The sequence below is a fragment of the Physella acuta genome, unplaced genomic scaffold (genome assembly GCF_028476545.2).
Source record: "Physella acuta isolate Inbredline_101_S28 unplaced genomic scaffold, ASM2847654v3 ptg000473l, whole genome shotgun sequence".
NCBI lineage: Eukaryota > Metazoa > Mollusca > Gastropoda > Physidae > Physella > Physella acuta.
In genome coordinates, this window is record NW_026731992.1 from 105,268 (window position 1) to 132,130 (window position 26,863).

A 26,863-nucleotide genomic window follows, 5' to 3' on the forward strand; every position below is an offset into this window, starting at 1 on the left:
TTACCGCCCCCCGAACGAAATGAAATTTATATAATTAATATAGAAATATATACTTTTAACAGTGTCCGCCCCCCCCCCCCCCCCGAAGAAAGTCTACCGCCCCCCCCCCCCGAAAATTTCAAATGCCCCCCCCCCCGGAGAAAAAAGTCTGGAAGAAACGCTGGTAATGTGTGTGGTGGTGGGGGGGGGGGGGGGAAGAAACGTTTAAACTTTTTTTTATATAAATAATTTTTTTTTTCTAGATTTATGAAATGGTAGCTGCAGTGGAGCTTATGAAGGGAACGCTGTTTTAAAGACCTATTGATCTTGAGCTGCCTGCCACCAAATAGGGATCCGGATAAATTAAGGCCGACACGGACAAAAGGCCGACAGACCACAAGACCGACAGACGATAAGGCCGACAAACATAAAAAAAAATACTAATATCGCAAAATACGTGCTAATACATAGCTCCAATCTAGACAACCATCGAAATAAAGCATACAAAGAGGCGAAACGTTCAAGAGAAGAGACTAGTTGCTATCCTTATAAGGTGAACCATCGGGTCCACTTTCAACGACCCCCCCCCCCCCCATTGTGGACGTCCACAAAAATTTAGTAGACCTCTCAAAACAAGCTGCAAAATCACTGATTAATTAACATGTAATGTGTACATTGCTATGTTAATAACTGATAATGTTAAATAGGGATTTGATATTTTCGGTAACATCTATTACTAGGCCTAAATAATAATTGGGAGTTCAAACTTTTCCAAGATGTCCGTATGTCTACGGCGTGTAAATTTACTGTGGTTGTGTGAATGTGCTAAGACGATCTAAAATTGTTCTCAATACTCCACGATTTTGAAGGCTTTGTTACCCACTATTTTTCATAAAGAGTCAGATATTGCAGGCAGTCATACAATTTTTTTTCAATTGAAGATACTGTAGAACGAATTTTTTAATGTCATTTTGTAGCGACTATAGGTTAGGGTAGATTGACTAATCAACGTGACGTCATTGTATTACTTTTACCCAACTTTACGTTACACGTGTTTCCATAACGAACCGCTTCTCCCCCTTTCGCGTGTGTTTGCGCTGAACGTTAGCCATACACACCTGAAAAAGCGAGCACAGTATACACACGCTGATAATTGTAACGTGGTTGTTTTGTTTTGTTTTTACATGAAAAAAAATGACTAGATCTACATCATTTTAGGCTTTGACACAAAATAAAGATTGTAGGCCTACTATGATTTAGTTACAATTATTTGAAATGTTTAAAAACGAACTTGAAATACCAAGAATTGTTTTAAAAAATTGCCGTGGTCAACGACCCCCCCACGCTTGTAAAAAAAAATGAATGACCCCCAATTACGTATAAGTTTATAAAGTTTATTATAATTAAAGTTTTTTAAAAATAAATTAGGAGTCTTTTTCAAGGGAAATTGTTTCACGCATAAATCGGTAAATAGATAATGCGGAAGTCACGTGATAATTTGTTGATCAACATGGCGACTACTACAATAATAAACATCTGAGAATTTTATAAATATACATAGCAGGCCTATAATAACCTATTAATATGATTTGTAATGTATGAGCTGAAACTCTGTAAATTGAATTCAAACTACGCAAACTACATTTTCTCAATTGTAAGTTTGCGTGGACGTGTTTCTGTCTTAATTCTTGGTTCCAGCTCTGAAAATGCAGGAAACATGATATGTGCCGCAAAATGTCAATGTGCAAATTCATTGAAATTCGGGTAAAACCTTAGTTTAGCGTCGGTTATTATTCCGGAATCGTATAGCAGTAAAAAACAGTAAAACAATGCCAAAGTCCGTCACACACTTCCGGAATTCACCGGAAGTACTGTAAACCATACTTTATTTGGCGTCATATTTTATTTTTATACAGAATGTTTAAAATTTGGATAGATTTATTTTTGTAGGCCTAATCATTTTTACATTTTGTAATCATTTTTACTATTTTCGTAATCTAGATTTTTTTACTTGGCCTAGCAGCTAGATATCTAGCTAGATCTAGATCTAATTAATTAATGGTTGCAAATCCGCTGCAAGCCAAAAGCATTAAATTATTACATTTGACTTCATTATTTATATTTATAATAGGCTAATATTTGTTTTTTTTTTTTTATTTTTAGATCTACTAATTTAAATCTACTATTATATTTATTCTTGTTTCCTTTTGTCGATTAAACTTAAAAAATTAAAACAATTTAGGCCTACTACAATCGACTTTCAATTTATTTATATTTCAATGGTCAAATAAACCATGGTTTACCGTAACTCTAATTACCGAAACTCAACAAACATTACCCGATAATTTCCGACGCTAAACTAAGGTTTTACCGAAATTCGATCTTCGCCGTTGATAATCTTCTTACTCTTAACCCAATATTGCTTGGTGATATTTATTATAATATATATATATATATTGGTGCTTCAAGGGCAATATTTTTTTGCGGAATTAGTTTTCGACGATATTTTAAGCTGTGGCGAAGGTCGTGAAGTATGTAAATGACGAAGAATTCTACCTGGGTTTACATTAGGCTGTTCAAAGTTTCCGGGTTTGATGTTTTTGTGCCATCTCATGGCTCATGCGCTTACTAAAATGGCGATTAGTTTTGCTTTCGCTACGCGGTATGGGGATAAAACTAATGATTACGAAGCCATCTAGAATTTTAGATATCGGAATTATCTGTTTCTATTTAAGTCTGTTATTTATTTAAGCATTGTCAGATGTACTTTTGACCTAATTTCTTTGTTTGTCTCACAAGTGGCGCCTTAGTGATAGTAGATCTATATATTCTAGTCTTTCAAATTAAATAACTCTAAAATATCACTTCCATAATAAACCAGCCTACGTGAATGATAAACTTTAAAGCATTAATTTTACACACATTACAATTAACTGGTAATAATTTATGGTGTTTATGAGATATGTTTGGTGAAAATGATCACCCCTCAATAATGCCATTTTATTGTAATCTTTTTTGGTGAAAACGAGGTGTGGGAAAAAGTGTGCGCGCAAGAATCCAATCATTTGGCCAGATTTATGACTATTTTTTATGTCATACCTAAAAATAGAATGTTAACGCTTTTTTCATTGATGATCGTTTTTATTATTTTTTAAACTGACTTGGTATACTTACCCTTTATCAATTTTAAAAGCATAGAATGCTGATTGTGTACAAATATAGTCATAAAACACAGAAATATAAAGTTCCAATTGCAATGTGCCACACCCGGGTCACACCACCTCAAGAAAGAAGATGTTATTAAGCAGTATCTCACTTTACTACAGTAATTAAAATTAACAGATGAACCAAGCCGTGCTGTGTGAAAACACCTTGTCCATCACCCAGGTGTCAGGGTCATAGTGGGGCGCTCTTGGGAGGATGCCCTCGGTACAACTTGTCGTTTGATTCAAGTAACACCCCTGACCCCTGTGTAGTACCCCTGACCATCTGTGCATGACGCTCAATCATCTAACACCAGTGCCAAGAAAACTGTGAACTTAATTATACATCATAGCCCTAGTAGTGTAGGGCACTCTAAGCCGTAGGACGCTGTTGGTGCATTGTGGCATTGATTCAAGTGGTACCCGTGATCCCCAGGATTCCCAGTCAGCAGACCCACCTCCCATGTGCTAAGATAGTGGCTGTGAACTCCAATCAACTGACACCATGTACTAAGATAGTAGGTGGGAACTCCAATCAACTGACACCATGTACTAAGATAGCTGTGAACTCCAATCAACTGACACCATGTACTAAGATAGTAGCTGTGAACTCCAATCAACTGACACCATGTACTAAGATAGTTGCTGTGAACTCCAATCAACTGACACCATGTACTAAGATAGCTGTGAACTCCAATCAACTGACACCATGTACTAAGATAGTAGCTGTGAACTCCAATCAACTGACACCATGTACTAAGATAGTAGGTGGGAACTCCAATCAACTGACACCATGTATTAAGATAGCTGGGAACTCATGGTGCCAACCTCACACTATATAAGTTATATATGAAATTTTGTCTGCCTAAATGAAACAGTACTCAAGTAATTGTGTTCCCACAGTAATAAAGGGGAACAGGGCAATAAACCCCCCCCCCCCCCCTCAAATAGGACATTACCCCCGGTTCGGGGTTCGGCAAGGGTTTGAGTTTGGGCTAGGTCTGGGTTTAGATCTATGATTAGGGTTAGTGTTAGGGTCAGGCTTATGCTTAAATCAATGTCTAGAGTTGGGTTGGCTGGGTTTATTTTAGGGTGAGGTGAATTCTTAGGTTTTTCATCTTTGTCTTAAGGTTAGGATTAAGGTAATATATAGGTATAGAGTTGGAGTTAGAATCAGGATTCTATCTTGGTGGATGGGGGGGGGGGGGGTTGGGGTAATTCCTCTGGTAGTAACTGACAGAGGGGTAATTGCTCAGGGAGGGGGGGTAATGTCCTGTAGCCGTAATAAAGTACCATTTCCAGTTACCAGAAATCACTCAAAAGTTGATAGAAAACTACATTGATAATACTTATATATGAAATTTTGTCGACATAACTGAAACAGTACTTAAGTTATCGTATTCACAAAATGATTGACAGAATTGCAAAACTATGTTTTTCTGACTCAAAAAGGTGTGAAATGCCAAAATCTATTATTTTTTGTTGTTGTTGGCATGATTACCTACCCAATGCTCCATATACGTGAAAGTAAAAATGTATGTTTGGTTTTCCAGAGCCAGCAAGGCGGGAGGTAAACAATGTGTTTGACTAGCTTAAACTAGTCTTCTAACCAAGCATGTCAGTCTGGAAACGGTTGCAGCGTGTTGGTAAATCTGCCTCTAAGTTTCAGTTCACAGCATCCTACCATGAGTTGGCTGTTGAGTGCTCAAAAAAATGGTTAGTAATGCATGAATACATTTTCTTGTACAATCTTTACTTTTAGTTGACAATAAATGTTGCCTCAATGATAAAGTGGTGAGCAATAAATAAATTAATGGTCAATATGTTACCTAAGTTAATTCATATAATATGATTGTTTTCTAGGTCAGTAACTGTAACTTGAGTTAATATATATATAACATGATTGTTTTCTAGGCAGCCCAACAAGTTGTGTGTAGTCTGGACTAGGAGAAGCAGAAGGCGCTCCACACAGGTAGTGTCCATGTTCCTTACATTCCCTCCACACAGGTAGGCCATGAGTGCCCATGTTCCTTACATTCCCTCCACACAGGTAGGCCATGAGTGTCCATGTTCCTTACATTCCCTCCACACAGGTAGGCCATGAGTGCCCATGTTCCTTACATTCCCTCCTCACATGTAGGCCATGAGTGCTCATGTTCCTTACATTCCCTCCTCACAGGTAGGCCATGAGTGCCCATGTTCCTTAGATTCCCTCCACACAGGTAGGCCATGAGTGCCCATGTTCCTTACATTCCCTCCACACAGGTAGGCCATGAGTGCCCATGTTCCTTACATTCCCTCCACACAGGTAGGCCATGAGTGCCCAATGGTTCTTACATTTGACAGCATCAGTATGATTGCTATATGATTGATTGGCTGACTCAGTTTGATTGCTGGTTGATTAGCTTTGAAGAAAGCAAAGAGTTAAAATGTGTTGAAGAAGTTTTTCTTGTCAGCCCTACAAGTGGGAACCAACCATACAAAAATGTTTTTCTTGTCAGCCCTACAAGTGGGAACCAACCATACAAAAATGTTTTTCTTGTCAGCCCTACAAGTGGGAACCAACCATACAAAAATGTTTTTCTTGTCAGCCCTACAAGTGGGAACCAACCATACAAAAATGTTTTTCTTGTCAGCCCTACAAGTGGGAACCAACCATACAAAAATGTTTTTCTTGTCAGCCCTACAAGTGGGAACCAACCATACAAAAATGTTTTTCTTGTCAGCCCTACAAGTGGGAACCAACCATACAAAAATGTTTTTCTTGTCAGCCCTACAAGTGGGAACCAACCATACAAAACCCTTACTTGGGCCTGGTGACATGGGAGGTTCCAGAGAACATAGAGATCACCGTCACCTTGTTCAGAGACTCACGCCAGCACCAGTACGAGGACAAGGACTGGACATTCACTATTGAAGATGTAAGTCTTGACCCACACGCCATAAGGACTGGACATTCACTATTGAAGATGTAAGTCTTGACCCACACACCATAAGGACTGGACATTCACTATTGAAGATGTAAGTCTTGACCCACACACCATAAGGACTGGACATTCACTATTGAAGATGTAAGTCTTGACCCACACGCCATAAGGACTGGACATTCACTATTGAAGATGTAAGTCTTGACCCACACGCCATAAGGACTGGACATTCACTATTGAAGATGTAAGTCTTGACCCACACACCATAAGGACTGGACATTCACTATTGAAGATGTAAGTCTTGACCCACACACCATAAGGACTGGAATTCACTATTGAAGATGTAAGTCTTGACCCACACACCATAAGGACTGGACATTCACTATTGAAGATGTAAGTCTTGACCCACACACCATAAGGACTGGACATTCACTATTGAAGATGTAAGTCTTGACCCACACACCATAAGGACTGGACATTCACTATTGAAGATGTAAGTCTTGACCCACACGCCATAAGGACTGGACATTCACTATTGAAGATGTAAGTCTTGACCCACACACCATAAGGACTGGACATTCACTATTGAAGATGTAAGTCTTGACCCACACACCATAAGGACTGGACATTCACTATTGAAGATGTAAGTCTTGACCCACACACCATAAGGACTGGACATTCACTATTGAAGCACTGTTGTCAACAGAAACTTTGTATTAAATGACAGCAAGTTTTTTATTTTCAGCATTCTAAAGGCAGCCGCAAGGTTTTAGCATCAAGGAGCATCAACATGAAGGACTATGCTAGTCAGATCCCCACCCAGACCAGCCTGAAGCTCAAGCTGAAACCTGTCAGCAAGAAGGTGGTGGCAGCTGTCTTAGAGCTCACGCTGTCATGTGTCTTTCTGCGGGAGGGTAAAGCTACGTACGTATACATTGTCATGTGTCATGTAGGGGAGTAATCTATTGACTCATGACATAACCTGACCTCTACATTACATAAGCTGACCTCTACATGACATAACCTGACCTCTACATGACATAACCTGACGTCTACATGACATAAGCTGACATCTACATGACATAACCTGAACTCTACAGGGATGAAGACATGCAAAGTGTGGCTAGTCTAATGAGCATGGGGAAAACAGATATTGGCAATCTGGAGGACCTGGAAGAAGAAGATGAAAGTGGTCTCCCAGGTGATGTTAGCTTGTCCACGCGTCACCAGATTAATGACATCACCTTGCAGATGTCCAGGCTGGATGCACATTTTGGTAATCCCTTTGATGAGCAAGAGGAAGAGCATGATCACCTCAATCCATTTGGTATTGTGGCACTTTTGCTTATTTTTTTTTTGTTATTTTTTTTTTTTTGGCACTTCAGCTTTTTTTTTTAAAATTTTATTTTCTTTGGCACTTTTGCTTGTTTTTTTTTGTTGTTTTTTTTTCTTTGGCACTTTAGCTTGTTTTTGAAAATTAGTATAGTTGTGCCCATTGGCTTGTTTTAAAAAAAATTGTGGTGTTATGACACCTTTGCTTGGATTTTTAAAAAATTAGTAAAATAGTGAATTTTTCATTTTCTATACAAAATTTCTCCACTATTGTCTGGTCAAAAAATTGTGAGAACCCTTACGGCTTCTGTGAGGGTGGGGAAATGCAGCAGCACCAAATATGAGGGTGGTGTGAGGTGGGGAAATGCAGCAGCACCAAATATGAGGGTGGTGTGAGGTGGGGAAATGCAGCAGCACCAAATATGAGGGTGGTGTGAGGTGGGGAAATGCAGCAGCACCAAATATGAGGGTGGTGTGAGGTGGGGAAATGCAGCAGCACCAAATATGAGGGTGGTGTGAGGTGGGGAAATGCAGCAGCACCAAATATGAGGGTGGTGTGAGGTGGGGAAATGCAGCAGCACCAAATATGAGGGTGGTGTGAGGGTGGGGAAATGCAGCAGCACCAAATATGAGGGTGGTGTGAGGTGGGGAAATGCAGCACCACCAAATATGAGGGTGGTGTGAGGTGGGGAAATGCAGCACCACCAAATATGAGGGTGGTGTGAGGTGGGGAAATGCAGCAGCACCAAATATGAGGGTGGTGTGAGGTGGGGAAATGCAGCAGCACCAAATATGAGGGTGGTGTGAGGTGGGGAAATGCAGCAGCACCAAATATGAGGGTGGTGTGAGGTGGGGAAATGCAGCAGCACCAAATATGAGGGTGGTGTGAGGGTGGGGAAATGCAGCAGCACCAAATATGAGGGTGGTGTGAGGTGGGGAAATGCAGCAGCACCAAATATGAGGGTGGTGTGAGGGTGGGGAAATGCAGCAGCACCAAATATGAGGGTGGTGTGAGGTGGGGAAATGCAGCAGCACCAAATATGAGGGTGGTGTGAGGTGGGGAAATGCAGCAGCACCAAATATGAGGGTGGTGTGAGGGTGGGGAAATGCAGCAGCACCAAATATGAGGGTGGTGTGAGGTGGGGAAATGCAGCAGCACCAAATATGAGGGTGGTGTGAGGTGGGGAAATGCAGCAGCACCAAATATGAGGGTGGTGTGAGGTGGGGAAATGCAGCAGCACCAAATATGAGGGTGGTGTGAGGTGGGGAAATGCAGCAGCACCAAATATGAGGGTGGTGTGAGGTGGGGAAATGCAGCAGCACCAAATATGAGGGTGGTGTGAGGTGGGGAAATGCAGCAGCACCAAATATGAGGGTGGTGTGAGGTGGGGAAATGCAGCAGCACCAAATATGAGGGTGGTGTGAGGGTGGGGAAATGCAGCAGCACCAAATATGAGGGTGGTGTGAGGTGGGGAAATGCAGCAGCACCAAATATGAGGGTGGTGTGAGGTGGGGAAATGCAGCAGCACCAAATATGAGGGTGGTGTGAGGTGGGGAAATGCAGCAGCACCAAATATGAGGGTGGTGTGAGGTGGGGAAATGCAGCAGCACCAAATATGAGGGTGGTGTGAGGGTGGGGAAATGCAGCAGCACCAAATATGAGGGTGGTGTGAGGTGGGGAAATGCAGCACCACCAAATATGAGGGTGGTGTGAGGTGGGGAAATGCAGCAGCACCAAATATGAGGGTGGTGTGAGGTGGGGAAATGCAGCAGCACCAAATATGAGGGTGGTGTGAGGTGGGGAAATGCAGCAGCACCAAATATGAGGGTGGTGTGAGGTGGGGAAATGCAGCAGCACCAAATATGAGGGTGGTGTGAGGTGGGGAAATGCAGCAGCACCAAATATGAGGGTGGTGTGAGGTGGGGAAATGCAGCAGCACCAAATATGAGGGTGGTGTGAGGTGGGGAAATGCAGCAGCACCAAATATGAGGGTGGTGTGAGGTGGGGAAATGCAGCAGCACCAAATATGAGGGTGGTGTGGTGAAGATGAGGAGAAGATCCAACACACAGTCCAATTCAAGATGTTCAATAATTCTTTATTTATACAAATGAATGCTTCTACTTCTACCTAACTAGTCTATTCTATATACTATCTATTAACACTAGCTAACTACTTCTATCTAGCTGCACCCTCCCATGACCATCCCTAACACACAATCTACATCTAACTCTCTACTTAACTCTACATTTCTCTGACCGTTCCCTACTGTTACCTATCTCTAACTGTCCTGCTGATCCAACTACTGACCCACGCTTCAGTGGTCAGCTGACCGTCCCACGTGACCGGTCAGGTCCTGTGTTTCCATTGGACATCACAGCTTCTCTTATGGCTTTGGTCAAGCGTGGCTGTTGTTATCACAGTTATGGCTTCAGCTGAATATGGCTGCTCTTATGGCTTTGGCTGAGCATAGTAGTTCTTATGGCTTTGGCTGAGTATGGTAGCTTATGACTTTGGCTGCGCATTGTAGCTCTTATGGCTTTGGCTGAGCATAGTAGCTCTTATGACTTTGGCTGAGTATGGCTACTTTTATGGGTTTGGCTGAATTTGGCTGCTCTTATGGCTTTGGCTGATCATGGTAGCTCTTATGGCTTTGGATGAGTATGGCTACTTTTATGGGTTTGGCTGAATTTGGATGCTTTTATGATTTTGGCTGAATATGGCTGTTCTTATGGCTTTGGCTTACATTTCTTGCAAACATTTTATGGAAACACTATTTAAGCAGGTTGACACATTGAGCAGATTGTCATGTCACATGTCATAAGATTTTAGCCTCCCCCACCCCATGGTCTGACATGGTCACAGCTAGACATTCCTACTCCACAACACTTTCCTTGATAGGGCAGTTTGAGTTGTTTAAATAGTTGGAACTAAAAAAATAATCAACAATTTCTTGATAGGGCAGTTTGAGTTGTTTAAATAGTCGGAACTAAAAGTATAATCAACAATTTCTTGATAGGGCAGTTTGAGTTGTTTAAATAGTCGGAACTAAAAAAATAATCAACAATTTCTTGATAGGGCAGTTTGAGTTGTTTAAATAGTTGGAACTGAAAGTACAATCAACAATTTCTTTATAGGGTAGTTTGAGTTGTTTAAATAGTCGGAACTGAAAGTACAATCAACAATTTCTGTCTTAATTGACATACACTTTTTTCAAGACTTGAATTAAAACCACAAAGTTACTGCTCATGTTTAGTTTTTAACTTTACTTTTTAAAATGCCAAAGTATGTCGTCATACCCCCTCACCTTCCCTCTCATCACACGTAGCAAACATCTGAACCCTCCCCCAGTTCTAGGACTTAAGCATCATCTATGGGCAATCCCCTTGGGTAGGATTTTGTAGGATTTATTATAGCATACTCAGCCCAATTTATACATATTTTGTAGGATTTATTATAGCATACTCAGCCCAATTTATATGTATTTTGTAGGATTTATTATAGCATACTCAGCCCAATTTATACATATTTTGTAGGATTTAGCATATTCTGCCCAATTTAGATGTATTTTGTTTTTGCTGTTTTTCTTTGGTTACATTGTTTGTTTTCCCTGTTGATCAGCTGACGAGGATGATACCAACAAGCCAGCTGGGAACCCATTTGATGAGCAGGACGACGACATTGGTGCTGCCTTCCAGGCCTACAAGGAAACACAATCTCCACCAAAAGCTTCAGCTGAAGGGGTCCCTGTGATACTGGACATTAAATCCTCTACAGCACACAAACAGTCACCAGAAAAAGAGTCACCAAGAAAGGAGTCACCCGACAAAGAGTCACCAAGAAAGGAGTCACCTGATAAGGAGTCACCCGACAAAGTGTCGCCAAGAAAGGAGTCACCTGATAAGGAGTCACCAAGAAAGGAGTCGCCGCCTAAGCGTGCCAAGTCAAGCACCCTCCCTGTGATGTCCAAGCCTGCCCCCAGTGAAGGGAAAGAAAAGAAACTGAGCCTGAGACTGCCCAGCTCCCAGTCTCCAGCTGGACGACCCCTGTATGAGGGCACCCCCCCAACCATGAGACTGCCCAGCTCACAGTCTCCAGCAGGACGACCCCTGTATGAGGGCACCCCACCAACCACCCCAGATGAGGACAGGCCCCTGGTTGTCAGGGCCATAACTCCACCTGTTGAGGACAGGAGTGACAAGTCAGTGGCTTAGGTTTTATTTATGATGGTCTTACAGTAGCTTAGGTTTTATTTATGATGGTCTTACAGTAGGTTAGGTTTTATTTATGATGGTCTTACAGTAGCTTAGGTTTTATTTATGATAGTCTTACAGTAGCTTAGGTTTTATTTATGATGGTCTTACAGTAGCTTAGGTTTTATTTATGATGGTCTTACAGTAGCTTAGGTTTTATTTATGATGGTCTTACAGTAGCTTAGGTTTTATTTATGATGGTCTTACAGTAGCTTAGGTTTTATTTATGATGGTCTTACAGTAGCTTAGGTTTTATTTATGATGGTCTTACAGTAGCTTAGGTTTTATTCCCACGTTTTCTTTAACTTGCTTTCTCTGTGTCTTTCTGTGTTTCTGTGTTTGTTTGTCTTTCCAATCCAATCTTGCGATCGAAATTTCTGGCACTTCCCAGTTAGCTAGCGCGCTGAAATTTTCAGGGAAGCTTTGTTTTGGATGACAATTGAATATTCTATTGTTTTTATTACTAAATTAATCCATGGAAACATTTTATTGATCATTTTAGACCACTATATAATTGTACCAAAAAACGTCGGGAAAAAGGGACATTACCCAGTAACTGTAATTTGATGAAAACAAGGTTCGACACTCCCCCTCTTTTTGCTTACTGAGTAGTTGTCACGCTGTGTTTGTGTACAAACAACCATAACCTAACAACTGGTGGCCAGTATGGGGGAGACTATATGGTCGAGTGGTTGGGCACACGATTGCAATCCCACTCGACACGGGTTCAAATCTATGTGTTCTAGTCAGTAACGTATTCACACAACGTGTTTTTTTACGAGTTGTCTTTTTACGAGTTGTCTTTTTACGAGTTGTCTTCGTTTACCCAAAAAAAAAGTGAAAAGATAAAATCGATAGCAAGATTTTAATGCAAACAAACAGACAAAGACTAAAAAGTAGAAAATAATAATCATTAAAAAAGTTTTAAAAAACCCACGTTTTCCGATTGAACTAAAAAGTAGAAAATAAATACTGTACATCACAATAATGCAAGCGATCACTCTACTATAAGCGATCAAAAACGTGGGGCGCCGTGATTTTCTTACAGTTTCTAATACTGTTGACTCTCTACAAGCTCCCTAATAAAAGTCAATAGTATTATCTAATCAATAGTAATATAACTTTTACTTCGGCGCCCCACGTTTTTGATCGCTTATAGTAGAGTGATCGCTTGCATTATTGTGATGTACAGTATTTATTTTCTACTTTTTAGTTCAATCGGAAAACGTGGGTTTTTTAAAACTTTTTTAATGATTATTATTTATGATGGTCTTACAGTAGCTTAGGTTTTATTTATGATGGTCTTACAGTAGCTTAGGTTTTATTTATGATGGTCTTACAGTAGCTTAGGTTTTATTTATGATGGTCTTACAGTAGCTTAGGTTTTATTTATGATGGTCTTACAGTAGCTTAGGTTTTATTTATGATGGTCTGACAGTAGCTTAGGTTTTATTTATGATGGTCTTACAGTAGCTTAGGTTTTATTTATGATGGTCTTACAGTAGCTTAGGTTTTATTTATGATGGTCTTACAGTAGCTTAGGTTTTATTTATGATGGTCTTACAGTAGCTTAGGTTTTATTTATGATGGTCTTACAGTAGCTTAGGTTTTATTTGATTCATGCTCTGCTCTTTATGATGGATTTAATTTTAATTAAGTTTTGATTTATATTTGAAGGGAAAAAGCTTTATACAGTCCCAAGTCCCCAGTACTGGTAAGATTTCTGTGTTGGTGGGGGTGGGGACAAATGCTGTATGTTGTACTACTTCAGCTTGTGTCTGTCTTTACATGTGATGGTGGGGGTGGGGACAAATGCTGTATGTTGTACTACTTCAGCTTGTGTCTGTCTTTACATGTGTTGGTGGTCGACCTTTCGTTATCTGTTTATATGTGATATGATGTGGTTGACCTTTTGGTGTCTGTTTATATGTGATGTGATGTGGTCGACCTTTTGGTGTCTGTTTATATGTGATGTGGTGTGGTCGACCTTTTTGTGTCTGTTTATATGTGATGTGGTGTGGTTGACCTTTTGGTGTCTGTTTATATGTGATGTGGTGTGGTCGACCTTTTTGTGTCTGTTTATATGTGATGTGGTGTGGTCGACCTTTTTGTGTCTGTTTATATGTGATGTGGTGTGGTTGACTTTTTGGTGTTTGTTTATATGTGATGTGGTTGACCTTTTGGTGTCTGTTTATATGTGATGTCATGTGGTGTGGTTGACCTTTTGGTGTCTGTTTATTTATGATGTGGTTGACCTTTTGGTGTCTGTTTATATGTTCTGTGGTTGACCTTTTTGTGTCTGTTTATATGTGGTGTGGTCGACCTTTTTGTGTCTGTTTATATGTGATGTGGTGTGGTTGACCTTTTGGTGTCTGTTTATATGTGATGTGGTTGACCTTTTGGTGTCTGTTTATATATGATGTGGTGTAACCTGCGTGTAACCACTATGTGACTTTGTGCAGCCTGAATCTCCCACCAGTGCTGGTAACCCACATGATGACCTGCTGACCTGGTGCAGGCTGGTCACTGACGGCTACAGGGGGGTCAAGATCACCAATTTAACCACCTCATGGAGAAATGGGCTAGCTTTTTGTGCAATCATCCATCATTTCAGACCAGACCTCATGTAAGTCAAACTTAGCACATCTGTCTGTCGGCAACTCAAACGTACACAATCCTGGGTCAAACTGTCACATGTTATCAGATAGAGCCCACACAACTGTCACATGATAACCCCCCCACCTCCACCCCCCTCCCCCCCCCCCCCCGATCACTCTGATAATAAACCTTATCCTAACTAAGTCAGAGAGGGATACCATTGGAGATAAAGATTCTTGATCAGTCTCCATATACACTTTCTGTTTCTCTTATCCTATAGAATGCCTAGACAAAGTACACATTTTGTTTATTTCAAACACAGGTAATGGCACTAAGGGGGTAATGGCACAGGGGAGGTAATGGCACAGGGGGTGGGTAATGGCACAGGGGCAGGTAATGAAATGGGGGGGGGGAGTAATGAAATGGAGGAGGCAATGAAATTGGGGTAATGTCCCAGAGCCATGTAACAAAAATCGGTATAACACAATTGTATTTCTGTCCCCAATTGTATTTCTGTCCCCAGTATAAAACAATTGTATTTCTGTCCCCAGTATAAAACAATTGTATTTCTGTCCCCAGAATAAAACAATTGTATTTCTGTCCTCAGTATAAAACAATTGTATTTCTGTCCCCAGAATAAAACAATTGTATCTCTGTCCCCAGAATAAAACAATTGTATTTCTGTCCCCAGTATAAAACAATTGTATTTCTGTCCTCAGTATAAAACAATTGTATTTCTGTCCCCAGTATAAAACAATTGTATTTCTGTCCCCAGTATAAAACAATTGTATTTCTGTCCCCAGTATAAAACAATTGTATTTCTGTCCCCAGTTGTATTTCTGTCCCCAGAATTAAACAATTGTATTTCTGTCCCCAGAATAAAACAATTGTATTTCTGTCCTCAGTATAAAACAATTGTATTTCTGTCCTCAGTATAAAACAATTTTATTTCTGTCCCCAATTGTATTTCTGTCCCCAGTATAAAACAATTGTATTTCTGTCCTCAGTATAAAACAATTTTATTTCTGTCCCCAGTATAAAACAATTGTATTTCTGTCCCCAGTATAAAACAATTGTATTTCTGTCCCCAATTGTATTTCTGTCCCCAGAATAAAACAATTGTATTTCTGTCCTCAGTATAAAACAATTGTATTTCTGTCCCCAATTGTATTTCTGTCCCCAGAATAAAACAATTGTATTTCTGTCCCCAGTATAAAACAATTGTATTTCTGTCCCCAATTGTATTTCTGTCCCCAGAATAAAACAATTGTATTTCTGTCCAGAGGCGTAGCGACCCTTCCCGGCGCCCGGGGCGAACTTTCAATTTGGCGCCCCCCCCCCCCCGCTTATATATATATATATATATATATATATATATATATATATATATATATATATACATGTGTGTGTGTATAATTATGTGTGTGTGATAGTGTGTTTATATATAAGCTTGTGTGTGGGTAAGAGTGTATTTGTGTGTGTAAGCGTGTGTGTAAGCGTGTATGCTACAGTCCGGACAAGGTTTAATAATTACATTGTATGATTTCCATTCCTTAAAACTTTATGACAATTTAATTCCCATTAAGATGCGTTTAATTTTTTTTGCGAAAGATTAGTAATGTCAGTAAAAAAAAATAAGCCTGATCTGTGTTAGAAGGTAGTTTGTAGCTAACGCTAATATGTTTAGACCAGCCTTTTATGTTCTAGTTTTGGAACGATCTCTGTTGTGATATGGTACATAGTTGGATTCGAAGTTTGTTAGAGTAAGGACACACAAGTGACATACAAGAAGAAGTTATCAGAAATATTTATTGTTCACATTGGAATACGACATGGGTATTTCGTTGATTGGTTGATGGTATGACAAAACAAGCTAGAGAAAACAAACTGGAATCCAACGGATGTTAACAGCTCGTAGTCTTGGATTTCGCAGATTTGCCCTGCCTTCTCGCACACAGAGTTTCTTCCAGGCATCTTTTGGGGGGGGGGGCGAAGCCCCCCGAAATTTTTTTACCGCCCCCCCTCGAACGAAATGAAATTTATATAATTTATATATAGAAAATATATACGTTTAACAGTGTCCGCCCCCCCCCCCCCCCGAAGAAAGTCTACCGCCCCCCCCCCCCTCGAAAATTTCAAGTGCCCCCCCGGAGAAAAAAGTCTGGAAGAAACACTGCTCGCACAACGTCAACAACAAATGCAGAACTAATTGTATTGATTGAAGAAGCAGTAACAATCAATTTAATGATAGCCCATGACGTTCTGATTATAATCAGCAGCAATAAAACGCGTTTTAGCACTCTAAGAAAATGTGGAATTCAAATGCATTGTCAAAAAAATTCAATCAGGATCTATAACTAAATGTGGTCTCTTTTACTGTATGGCTTGGAGCTAGATTACAGAAAGTGGAGAATGAAATAAGAGCATGGAAAAAAGTGGTGGTTAGTGGCTTAGGGATTCAAGAATCCGTGATATTTAGTTCTCTTTAATATAGTTCAGTGATCCAGGTAAGATGTAATGCAATCAATCAAAAGTATCGGATCTCTCACGTTGAAGTTGAGAGAATCGTAAGAATCTTACAAAGAACTAGTCGCGTCTTTTTTTAAAACAAAACTGGCTATTGAAATTGTACATTACGCGTTAATACACTTGGTTTCTTTACTAAGTGTTAAGAGAGTTATCTACTCACCAATCCAGTACAAATACTTGCGATTTTTGTTAGCGAAAAAAGCGCCCCCCACACACACTCATCACAACCATCTTGGACAAAGTTTGTAGAGCGGTTTTTAACGTAACTAACTTTTTTTTAAAATGTTACACAATTATACAATGCACAGTACAATTCGTTTCTTTCTGAGAGCTAAAGGTTGTTTACTCAGAATCCTGTGTAATTTTGCTATTTTATTTAGCCTAAAAGCGCCCCCCTGCACCATCTTGATAAGTCACTAACGTATTTTACAGTTCAACAATCGTACAATACGTTTTAATACAATTGGTTTCTTTTAATAGCGGTAACGTTTATCGACTCAACAATCTAGTGTAAATTCTTCCGTTTTAAGTCTCGAAAAAGCGCCCCCCCCCCCCCATCTAAGAAAAGCTTCAAAGCGGTTTTGCCGGTCACTGTTTCTTAAGAGTATATGTTTTACATTAAGAAATCAAGGTAGAAAACAGTTAAATCAGTATGTAAAGGCGTGTAGCCATTACATTTCTTAACTTAGACAGTTTATAATTCAAAACTGCAGCATAAAATCAGCTTTAAAATTTTTTTCCCACCCCTTTTGGCGCCCCCATAGGGTCGGCGCCCGGGGCGGCCGCCCCCCCCGCCCCCCCCTAGCTACGCCTCTGTTTCTGTCCTCAGTATAAAACAATTGTATTTCTGTCCCAAATTGTATTTCTGTCCCCAGAATAAAACAATTGTATTTCTGTCCTCAGTATAAAACAATTGTATTTCTGTCCCCAGTATAAAACAATTGTATTTCTGTCCACAGTATAAAACAATTGTATTTCTGTCCTCAGTATAAAACAATTGTATTTCTGTCCCCAGAATAAAACAATTGTATTTCTGTCCTCAGTATAAAACAATTGTATTTCTGTCCCCAATTGTATTTCTGTCCCCAGAATAAAACAATTGTATTTCTGTCCCCAATTGTATTTCCGTCCCCAGAATAAAACAATTGTATTTCTGTCCCCAGAATAAAACAATTGTATTTCTGTCCTCAGTATAAAACAATTGTATTTCTGTCCCCAGTATAAAACAATTGTATTTCTATCCTCAGTATAAAACAATTGTATTTCTGTCCCCAGAATAAAACAATTGTATTTCTGTCCTCAGTATAAAACAATTGTATTTCTGTCCCCAGAATAAAACAATTGTATTTCTGTCCTCAGTATAAAACAATTGTATTTCTGTCCCCAGTATAAAACAATTGTATTTCTGTCCCCAGTATAAAACAATTGTATTTCTGTCCTCAGTATAAAACAATTGTATTTCTGTCCTCAGTATAAAACAATTGTATTTCTGTCCCCAGAATAAAACAATTGTATTTCTGTCCCCAGTATAAAACAATTGTATTTCTGTCCCCAGAGACTTCCATAAACTCAACCCACATGATATTAAGGGCAACAATAAAATGGTGAGTCATGATATTAAGGGCAACAATAAAATGGTGAGTCATGATATTAAGGGCAACAATAAAATGGTGAGTCATGATATTAAGGGCAACAATAAAATGGTGAGTCAATCAATGCTATTTTAGGATGTAGCCATACAGAACTAGGTCAGCCTGTGACCATACAGAACTAGGTCAGCCTGTAGCCATACATAACTAGGTCAGCCTGTGGTCATACAGACACTAGGTCAGCCTGTGGCCATACAGACACTAGGTCAGCCTGTGGCCATACAGACACTAGGTCAGCCTGTGGCCATACAGAACTAGGTCAGCCTGTGGCCATACAGAACTAGGTCAGCCTGTGGCCATACAGAACTAGGTCAGCCTGTGGCCATACAGAACTAGATCAGCCTGTAGCCATACAGAACTAGATCAGCCTGTGGCCATACAGAACTAGGTCAGCCTGTAGCCATACAGAACTAGGTCAGCCTGTGGCCATACAGACACTAGGTCAGCCTGTGGCCATACAGAAACTAGGTCAGCCTGTGGCCATACAGACACTAGGTCAGCCTGTGGCCATACAGACACTAGGTCAGCCTGTGGTCATACAGACACTAGGTCAGCCTGTGGCCATACAGACACTAGGTCAGCCTGTGGCCATACAGAAACTAGGTCAGCCTGTGGCCATATAGACACTAGGTCAGCCTGTGGCCATACAGACACTAGGTCAGCCTGTGGCCATATAGACACTAGGTCAGCCTGTGGCCATATAGACACTAGGTCAGCCTGTGGCCATATAGACACTAGGTCAGCCTGTGACCAGGTGACCAAGCTAGTCTCCTAAGATTCAAACAACACAAAATTCTAAATTTTTTAAATGAATGTGTGAAGTAGTAGCAGAGTGGAGGGTCTATGACAAATTGTTTGCCTGCTGTTCATTGTAACTTGACAAACTGTTTGCCTGCTGTTCATTGTAACTTGACAAACTGTTTGCCTGCTGTTCATTGTAACTTGACAAATTGTTTGCCTGTAGGCCTTTGATTGTAACTAATACCACTACAAACTGTTTGCCTGTAGGCCTTTGATTGTAACTAATACCACTACAAACTGTTTGCCTGTAGGCCTTTGATTGTAATAATACCACTACAAACTGTTTGCCTGTAGGCCTTTGATTGTAATAATACCACTACAAACTGTTTGCCTGTAGGCCTTTGATTGTAATAATACCACTACAAACTGTTTGCCTGTAGGCCTTTGATTGTAACTAATACCACTACAAACTGTTTGCCTGTAGGCCTTTGATTGTAATAATACCACTACAAACTGTTTGCCTGTAGGCCTTTGATTGTAATAATACCACTACAAACTGTTTGCCTGTAGGCCTTTGATTGTAATAATACCACTACAAACTGTTTGCCTGTAGGCCTTTGATTGTAATAATACCACTACAAACTGTTTGCCTGTAGGCCTTTGATTGTAATAATACCACTACAAACTGTTTGCCTGTAGGCCTTTGATTGTAATAATACCACTACAAACTGTTTGCCTGTAGGCCTTTGATTGTAATAATACCACTACAAACTGTTTGCCTGTAGGCCTTTGATTGTAATAATACCACTACAAACTGTTTGCCTGTAGGCCTTTGATTGTAATAATACCACTACAAACTGTTTGCCTGTAGGCCTTTGATTGTAATAATACCACTACAAACTGTTTGCCTGTAGGCCTTTGATTCAGCTGCCAAGCTGGGTATTCCCAAAGTGCTGGAGCCAGCTGATATGGTGCTACTTGCTGTGCCAGACAAGCTCTGTGTGATGACTTACCTGCATCAGCTCAGGTCCTACTTCACTGGGCAGACATTGGAGCTTCAGCAGATTGGCCCCAGCTCCAGCCAGAGCACCTACACTCTAGGTAAGTGAGCACCTACACTCTAGGTAAGTGAGCACCTACACTCTAGGTAAGTGAGCACCTACACTCTAGGTAAGTGAGCACCTACACTCTAGGTAAGTGAGCACCTACACTCTAGGTAAGTGAGCACCTACACTCTAGGTAAGTGAGCACCTACACTCTAGGTAAGTGAGCACCTACACTCTAGGTAAGTGAGCACCTACACTCTAGGTAAGTGAGCACCTACACTCTAGGTAAGTGAGCACCTACACTCTAGGTAAGTGAGCACCCTAGGTAAGTGAGCACCTACACTCTAGGTAAGTGAGCACCTACACTCTAGGTAAGTGAGCACCTACACTCTAGGTAAGTGAGCACCTACACTCTAGGTAAGTGAGCACCTACACTCTAGGTAAGTGAGCACCTACACTCTAGGTAAGTGAGTACCTACACTCTAGGTAAGTGAGCACCTACACTCTAGGTAAGTGAGCACCTACACTCTAGGTAAGTGAGCACCTACACCCTAGGCAAGTATTAGCTCCAGTCAGAGAACCTACACTCTAGGCAAGTATTAGCTCTAGTCTGTCCATTGTGTTGTCATACACTCTAGACCATGGGTTCCCAACCCCGTACCCGCGGGCGCCATGGCGCCCGCCGAACGATTCCTATGTGCCCGCCTCTCACTATTCGACAGAGACAGATTTTTTTTCATAAACATTATTGAAAGGTTGAAGGGGGTGGAAATCGAAAGTTTGAGGGGGGGGGGTGCAAATCGAAAGTTTGAGGGGGGGGGGTGCAAATCGAAAGTTTGAGGGGGGGGTGCAAATCGAACATTTGAGGTGGGGGGTGCAAAAATCGAAAGTTTGAGGGGGGGTGTGCAAATCGAAAGTTTGAGGGGGGGGGGGGGGTGCAAATCGAAAGTTTTGTCCCTACGCCTCTGGAAGGAGTTTGTCGATTTAAATTAGGTGGTGCCCGCCACCCTACCGATATTTTAGAATGTGCTCTAGAGTAAAAAAAGGTTGGGAACCCCTGCTCTAGACTAGTCAATTATAAGCTCTTGTCAGATCTCACTTGATATAGCTTGTGACATTTCTTTTCTTTTTTCTGCTCAGGTGAACATGATGAGGAGGATGAACAAAGAGTTTCCATGGAGATGTATGGGCGTAGTTCACCTAGCAGGAACCTTTCTACCTCATCCTCTTCTTCTTTTTCATCCAAACTCAAGAAATCCATTTCTTCAGACGAGTCGTCTTTATCACAGACACCAACCCAGCCTAGTCCTTCGCCTCAGGGACAACCTCACCAGCCGGAGGTGACCCACCCTCCTCACACCAGTCATCTGATGTCCCCTCACACCCAGACAACCCAGTTGTCCAACCCTCCTGTCCAGGGTCAGCAAGAAGTGCCCAGCAAGAAAGTCCGGGCTCCAGACATTCCTGCAGCAGTGCCACAGATAGGAAATGGAGCTCATTATGAAAAGAAAAAAAGACGAGCTCCCAGCCCGCCTGTGCAACACCAGTCTTTGAACCCATTTGGTGATGAAGCTGAGAGTCCTACGGTCAGTTCTCAGATTTTAACTGCAGAAGCATTCACCATACCAACCAATCACCACACCAACCAATCACCACACCAACCAATCACCACATTAAACAATCACCACACCAACCAATCACAACCATTGTGTTGACAACAAATCACAACCATTGTGTTGACAACAAATCACAACCATTGTGTTGACAACAAATCACAACCATTGTGTTGACAACAAATCACAACCATTGTGTTGACAACACAACCATTGTGTTGACAACAAATCACAACCATTGTGTTGACAACAAATCACAACCATTGTGTTGACAACACAACCATTGTGTTGACAACAAATCACAACCATTGTGTTGACAACACAACCATTGTGTTGACAACAAATCACAACCATTGTGTTGACAACAAATCACAACCATTGTATTGACAGGCCACACATTCTGAACTGAAAGAACGAGCCAGAAAGTTGCTGGAGAAGGCACAGAGAGAAATGGCAAGTAGTGCTCCAGCCGAGGGCCAGGTAACTCACCTTATGACTTACACATGTGCGCTAGGCCAGGTAACTCACCTTATGACTTAAGATGGTTGTCCCTATTGTTGGTTATACAGCTCGTTGTCCCTATGGTTGGTTGTACAGATATTTATGATTTATTAACATGGATTTCTATAGTGTACATATGTACATCAAATATTGTAACTTTATTGTTCAAAGGATGATGAAAAACAAAAAAGATTGCGTGAGCAAGCAAAGAAATTAATAGCAGAAACAAGAGCCAATGAAAATTTGCCAGAGCAGCCTAAGATTCAGCCAATCTCTTCCAAACCCACAGGTGAGAAGGTGCCAGGTTCTAGTCTTGTGGCACACTGGACCCACTGAACACCCTAGCTAGTTTGTACACACACTAATCTACTGGACCCACTGAACACCCTAGCTAGTTTGTACACACACTAATCTACTGGACCCACTGAACACCCTAGCTAGTTTGTACACACACTAATCTACTGGACCCACTGAACACCCTAGCTAGTTTGTACACACACTAATCTACTGGATCCACTGAACACCCTAGCTAGTTTGTACACACACTACTGGACCCACTGAACACCCTAGCTAGTTTGTACACACACTAATCTACTGGACCCACTGAACACCCTAGCTAGTTTGTACACACACTAATCTACTGGACCCACTGAACACCCTAGCTAGTTTGTACACACAGGCTGAGAGTGGGTGTAGCAGTGGATGTGCTAGTGGGGGTAGCAGTGGATGTGCTAGTGGGGGTAGCAGTGGATGTGCTAGTGGGGGTAGCAGTGGATGTGCTAGTGGGGGTAGCAGTGGATGTGCTAGTGGGGGTAGCAGTGGATGTGCTAGTGGGGGTAGCAGTGGATGTGCTAGTGGGGGTAGCAGTGGATGTGCTAGTGGGGGTAGCAGTGGATGTGCTAGTGGGGGTAGCAGTGGATGTGCTAGTGGGGGTAGCAGTGGATGTGCTAGTGGGTGTAGCAGTGGATGTGCTAGTGGGGGTAGCAGTGGATGTGCTAGTGGGGGTAGCAGTGGATGTGCTAGTGGGTGTAGCAGTGGATGTGCTAGTGGGTGTAGCAGTGGATGTGCTAGTGGGGGTAGCAGTGGATGTGCTAGTGGGGGTAGCAGTGGATGTGCTAGTGGGTGTAGCAGTGGATGTGCTAGTGGGGGTAGCAGTGGATGTGCTAATGGGGGTAGCAGTGGATGTGCTAGTGGGGGTAGCAGTGGATGTGCTAATGGGGGTAGCAGTGGATGTGCTAGTGGGTGTTACAAGGAAGTTGGGGCTCTTTCTGTCACATGAACATGTGCATGATCCCACACAATTTTACTGATCACAATTGTTTGTTATTATTAGTAGCTTCAATGCAATGGTTTATGATGGCATCCAGTCAGTGGTGGCTGGTTACAGCTGTGAGAGTTTTCCCTCCCCTTTTTACAATCTTTTATTTAATTTGCTTCCCCTGTCTGTCTTTCTGTCTCTGTCATTATGCATCGAAATGGGCGAACAAAATTTTGATCACTTCTGACTGACCTATTCATTTCAAACTTGGTAAATGGGTCAAGTCCTGATGACAGTGCACATCAAATTTGACTGAATTGGATTCCTAATACATTTTGTATCAATTAATTAAAATTTCCTTTGTAACCTACTGTGCTAATATACAAGCATTTTTCATGTTTTTTGGTGCTCACTAGTTTTTATTCAGACAACTGTATTGTATTAAATATTTTAAAGTACTGAAAAAAATAAAGTGGTAGTGATCTCCCCTGAACTTTCTCAAAAAAATATTATATAACACTATGGGGGATGGCAACTTAGGATATAGACATGATTTTTAATGTATTTTTAATTACTTAAACTTTTTAAAATATAATAGAATCTCATAGAAAAAAGAATTGCCCACAAAGTGGACAGCAAACAATGTGTGTATAATAAGGCAGAGAATTAGATCTTTTACTCATATTTAAAATTTTGTTTATCTGTCTCAAATAGTACTGAAGTTATAGGCTTTTGAAAAAAAAAGTTCCATTGCCAGTCACCGGAAATCACAGAAAAGTTTATACAAATTTGATATAATATAGATCTATATGAAATTCCATCAACCTAGCTGTAATGGTACTCAAGTTATCGTGTTCACACACACACACACACACACACACACACACACACACACACACACATACATACACACAGGCATACGGACACACCTATCACCATTGTTTGCAGTCAGTCAGCAGTTGTGTCATTAGTTAGCTAGTCCTATGTAGTTTAGATATTGGTTGAAGATTTTGTCTTTTATTTGTGGCATGTCAGTGTCCGTGAAGACTGTGAAGATTGGAGCCAGGTTACCTGTCTCAGGTATGTGGGCATACACCTCCCTATTTACCTGTCCCAGGTATGTGGGCATACACCTCCCTATTTACCTGTCCCAGGTATGTGGGCATACACCTCCCTATTTACCTGTCTCTGTTATGTGGGCATACACCTCCCTATTTACCTGTCCCAGGTATGTGGGCATACACCTCCCTATTTACCTGTCCCAGGTATGTGGGCATACACCTCCCTATTTACCTGTCCCAGGTATGTGGGCATACACCTCCCTATTTACCTGTCCCAGGTATGTGGGCATACACCTCCCTATTTACCTGTCCCAGGTATGTGGGCATACACCTCCTTATTTACCTGTCCCAGGTATGTGGGCATACACCTCCCTATTTACCTGTCCCAGGTATGTGGGCATACACCTCCCTATTTACCTGTCTCAGGTATGTGGGCATACACCTCCCTATTTACCTGTCCCAGGTATGTGGGCATACACCTCCCTATTTACCTGTCCCAGGTATGTGGGCATACACCTCCCTATTTACCTGTCCCAGGTATGTGGGCTTACACCTCCCTATTTATCTGTCCCAGGTATGTGGGCATACACCTCCCTATTTACCTGTCTCAGGTATGTGGGCATACACCTCCCTATTTACCTGTCCCAGGTATGTGGGCATACACCTCCCTATTTACCTGTCCCAGGTATGTGGGCATACACCTCCCTATTTACCTGTCCCAGGTATGTGGGCATACACCTCCCTATTTACCTGTCTCAGGTATGTGGGCATACACCTCCCTATTTACCTGTCCCAGGTATGTGGGCATACACCTCCCTATTTACCTGTCCCAGGTATGTGGGCATACACCTCCCTATTTACCTGTCCCAGGTATGTGGGCTTACACCTCCCTATTTACCTGTCCCAGGTATGTGGGCATACACCTCCCTATTTACCTGTCCCAGGTATGTGGGCATACACCTCCCTATTTACCTGTCCCAGGTATGTGGGCTTACACCTCCCTATTTACCTGTCCCAGGTATGTGGGCATACACCTCCCTATTTACCTGTCCCAGGTATGTGGGCATACACCTCCCTATTTACCTGTCTCTGTTATGTGGGCATACACCTCCCTATTTACCTGTCCCAGGTATGTGGGCATACACCTCCCTATTTACCTGTCCCAGGTATGTGGGCATACACCTCCCTATTTACCTGTCCCAGGTATGTGGGCATACACCTCCCTATTTACCTGTCCCAGGTATGTGGGCATACACCTCCCTATTTACCTGTCTCAGGTATGTGGGCATACACCTCCCTATTTACCTGTCCCAGGTATGTGGGCATACACCTCCCTATTTACCTGTCCCAGGTATGTGGGCTTACACCTCCCTATTTACCTGTCCCAGGTATGTGGGCATACACCTCCCTATTTACCTGTCCCAGGTATGTGGGCATACACCTCCCTATTTACCTGTCTCAGGTATGTGGGCATACACCTCCCTATTTACCTGTCCCAGGTATGTGGGCATACACCTCCCTATTTACCTGTCCCAGGTATGTGGGCTTACACCTCCCTATTTACCTGTCCCAGGTATGTGGGCATACACCTCCCTATTTACCTGTCCCAGGTATGTGGGCATACACCTCCCTATTTACCTGTCTCTGTTATGTGGGCATACACCTCCCTATTTACCTGTCCCAGGTATGTGGGCATACACCTCCCTATTTACCTGTCCCAGGTATGTGGGCATACACCTCCCTATTTACCTGTCCCAGGTATGTGGGCATACACCTCCCTATTTACCTGTCCCAGGTATGTGGGCATACACCTCCCTATTTACCTGTCTCAGGTATGTGGGCATACACCTCCCTATTTACCTGTCCCAGGTATGTGGGCATACACCTCCCTATTTACCTGTCCCAGGTATGTGGGCTTACACCTCCCTATTTACCTGTCCCAGGTATGTGGGCATACACCTCCCTATTTACCTGTCCCAGGTATGTGGGCATACACCTCCCTATTTACCTGTCTCAGGTATGTGGGCATACACCTCCCTATTTACCTGTCCCAGGTATGTGGGCATACACCTCCCTATTTACCTGTCCCAGGTATGTGGGCTTACACCTCCCTATTTACCTGTCCCAGGTATGTGGGCATACACCTCCCTATTTACCTGTCCCAGGTATGTGGG

General features: G+C 41.8%; 1 protein-coding gene across 8 annotated transcripts in view; it reads left to right on the forward strand.

Annotated features, from left to right (window-relative positions):
• Nucleotides 1-1,468: 1,468 nt before the first annotated feature.
• Nucleotides 1,469-26,863, forward strand: part of LOC131943909 (EH domain-binding protein 1) — a 68,263-nt gene continuing 42,868 nt past the window's right edge. For 3 of the 8 annotated variants that reach the window (XM_059304241.1, XM_059304242.1, XM_059304248.1), the window contains exons 1-15: nucleotides 1,469-1,633; nucleotides 4,736-4,898; nucleotides 5,097-5,154; nucleotides 5,954-6,103; nucleotides 6,855-7,033; nucleotides 7,210-7,436; nucleotides 11,062-11,641; nucleotides 13,371-13,407; nucleotides 14,156-14,319; nucleotides 18,376-18,424; nucleotides 20,125-20,311; nucleotides 21,397-21,842; nucleotides 22,260-22,349; nucleotides 22,542-22,659; nucleotides 24,664-24,708. In XM_059304241.1, the coding sequence (XP_059160224.1) occupies nucleotides 4,798-4,898; nucleotides 5,097-5,154; nucleotides 5,954-6,103; nucleotides 6,855-7,033; nucleotides 7,210-7,436; nucleotides 11,062-11,641; nucleotides 13,371-13,407; nucleotides 14,156-14,319; nucleotides 18,376-18,424; nucleotides 20,125-20,311; nucleotides 21,397-21,842; nucleotides 22,260-22,349; nucleotides 22,542-22,659; nucleotides 24,664-24,708 (2,431 nt within the window). In that variant the 5' untranslated portion in view covers nucleotides 1,469-1,633; nucleotides 4,736-4,797. Of the gene's footprint in view, nucleotides 1,634-4,735; nucleotides 4,899-5,096; nucleotides 5,155-5,953; nucleotides 6,104-6,731; nucleotides 6,753-6,854; nucleotides 7,034-7,209; nucleotides 7,437-11,061; nucleotides 11,642-13,370; nucleotides 13,408-14,155; nucleotides 14,320-18,375; nucleotides 18,425-20,124; nucleotides 20,312-21,396; nucleotides 21,843-22,259; nucleotides 22,350-22,541; nucleotides 22,660-24,663; nucleotides 24,709-26,863 lie in introns of those variants that run through there. The other 5 variants (XM_059304246.1, XM_059304243.1, XM_059304245.1 and 2 more) reach the window with 5 other exon arrangements.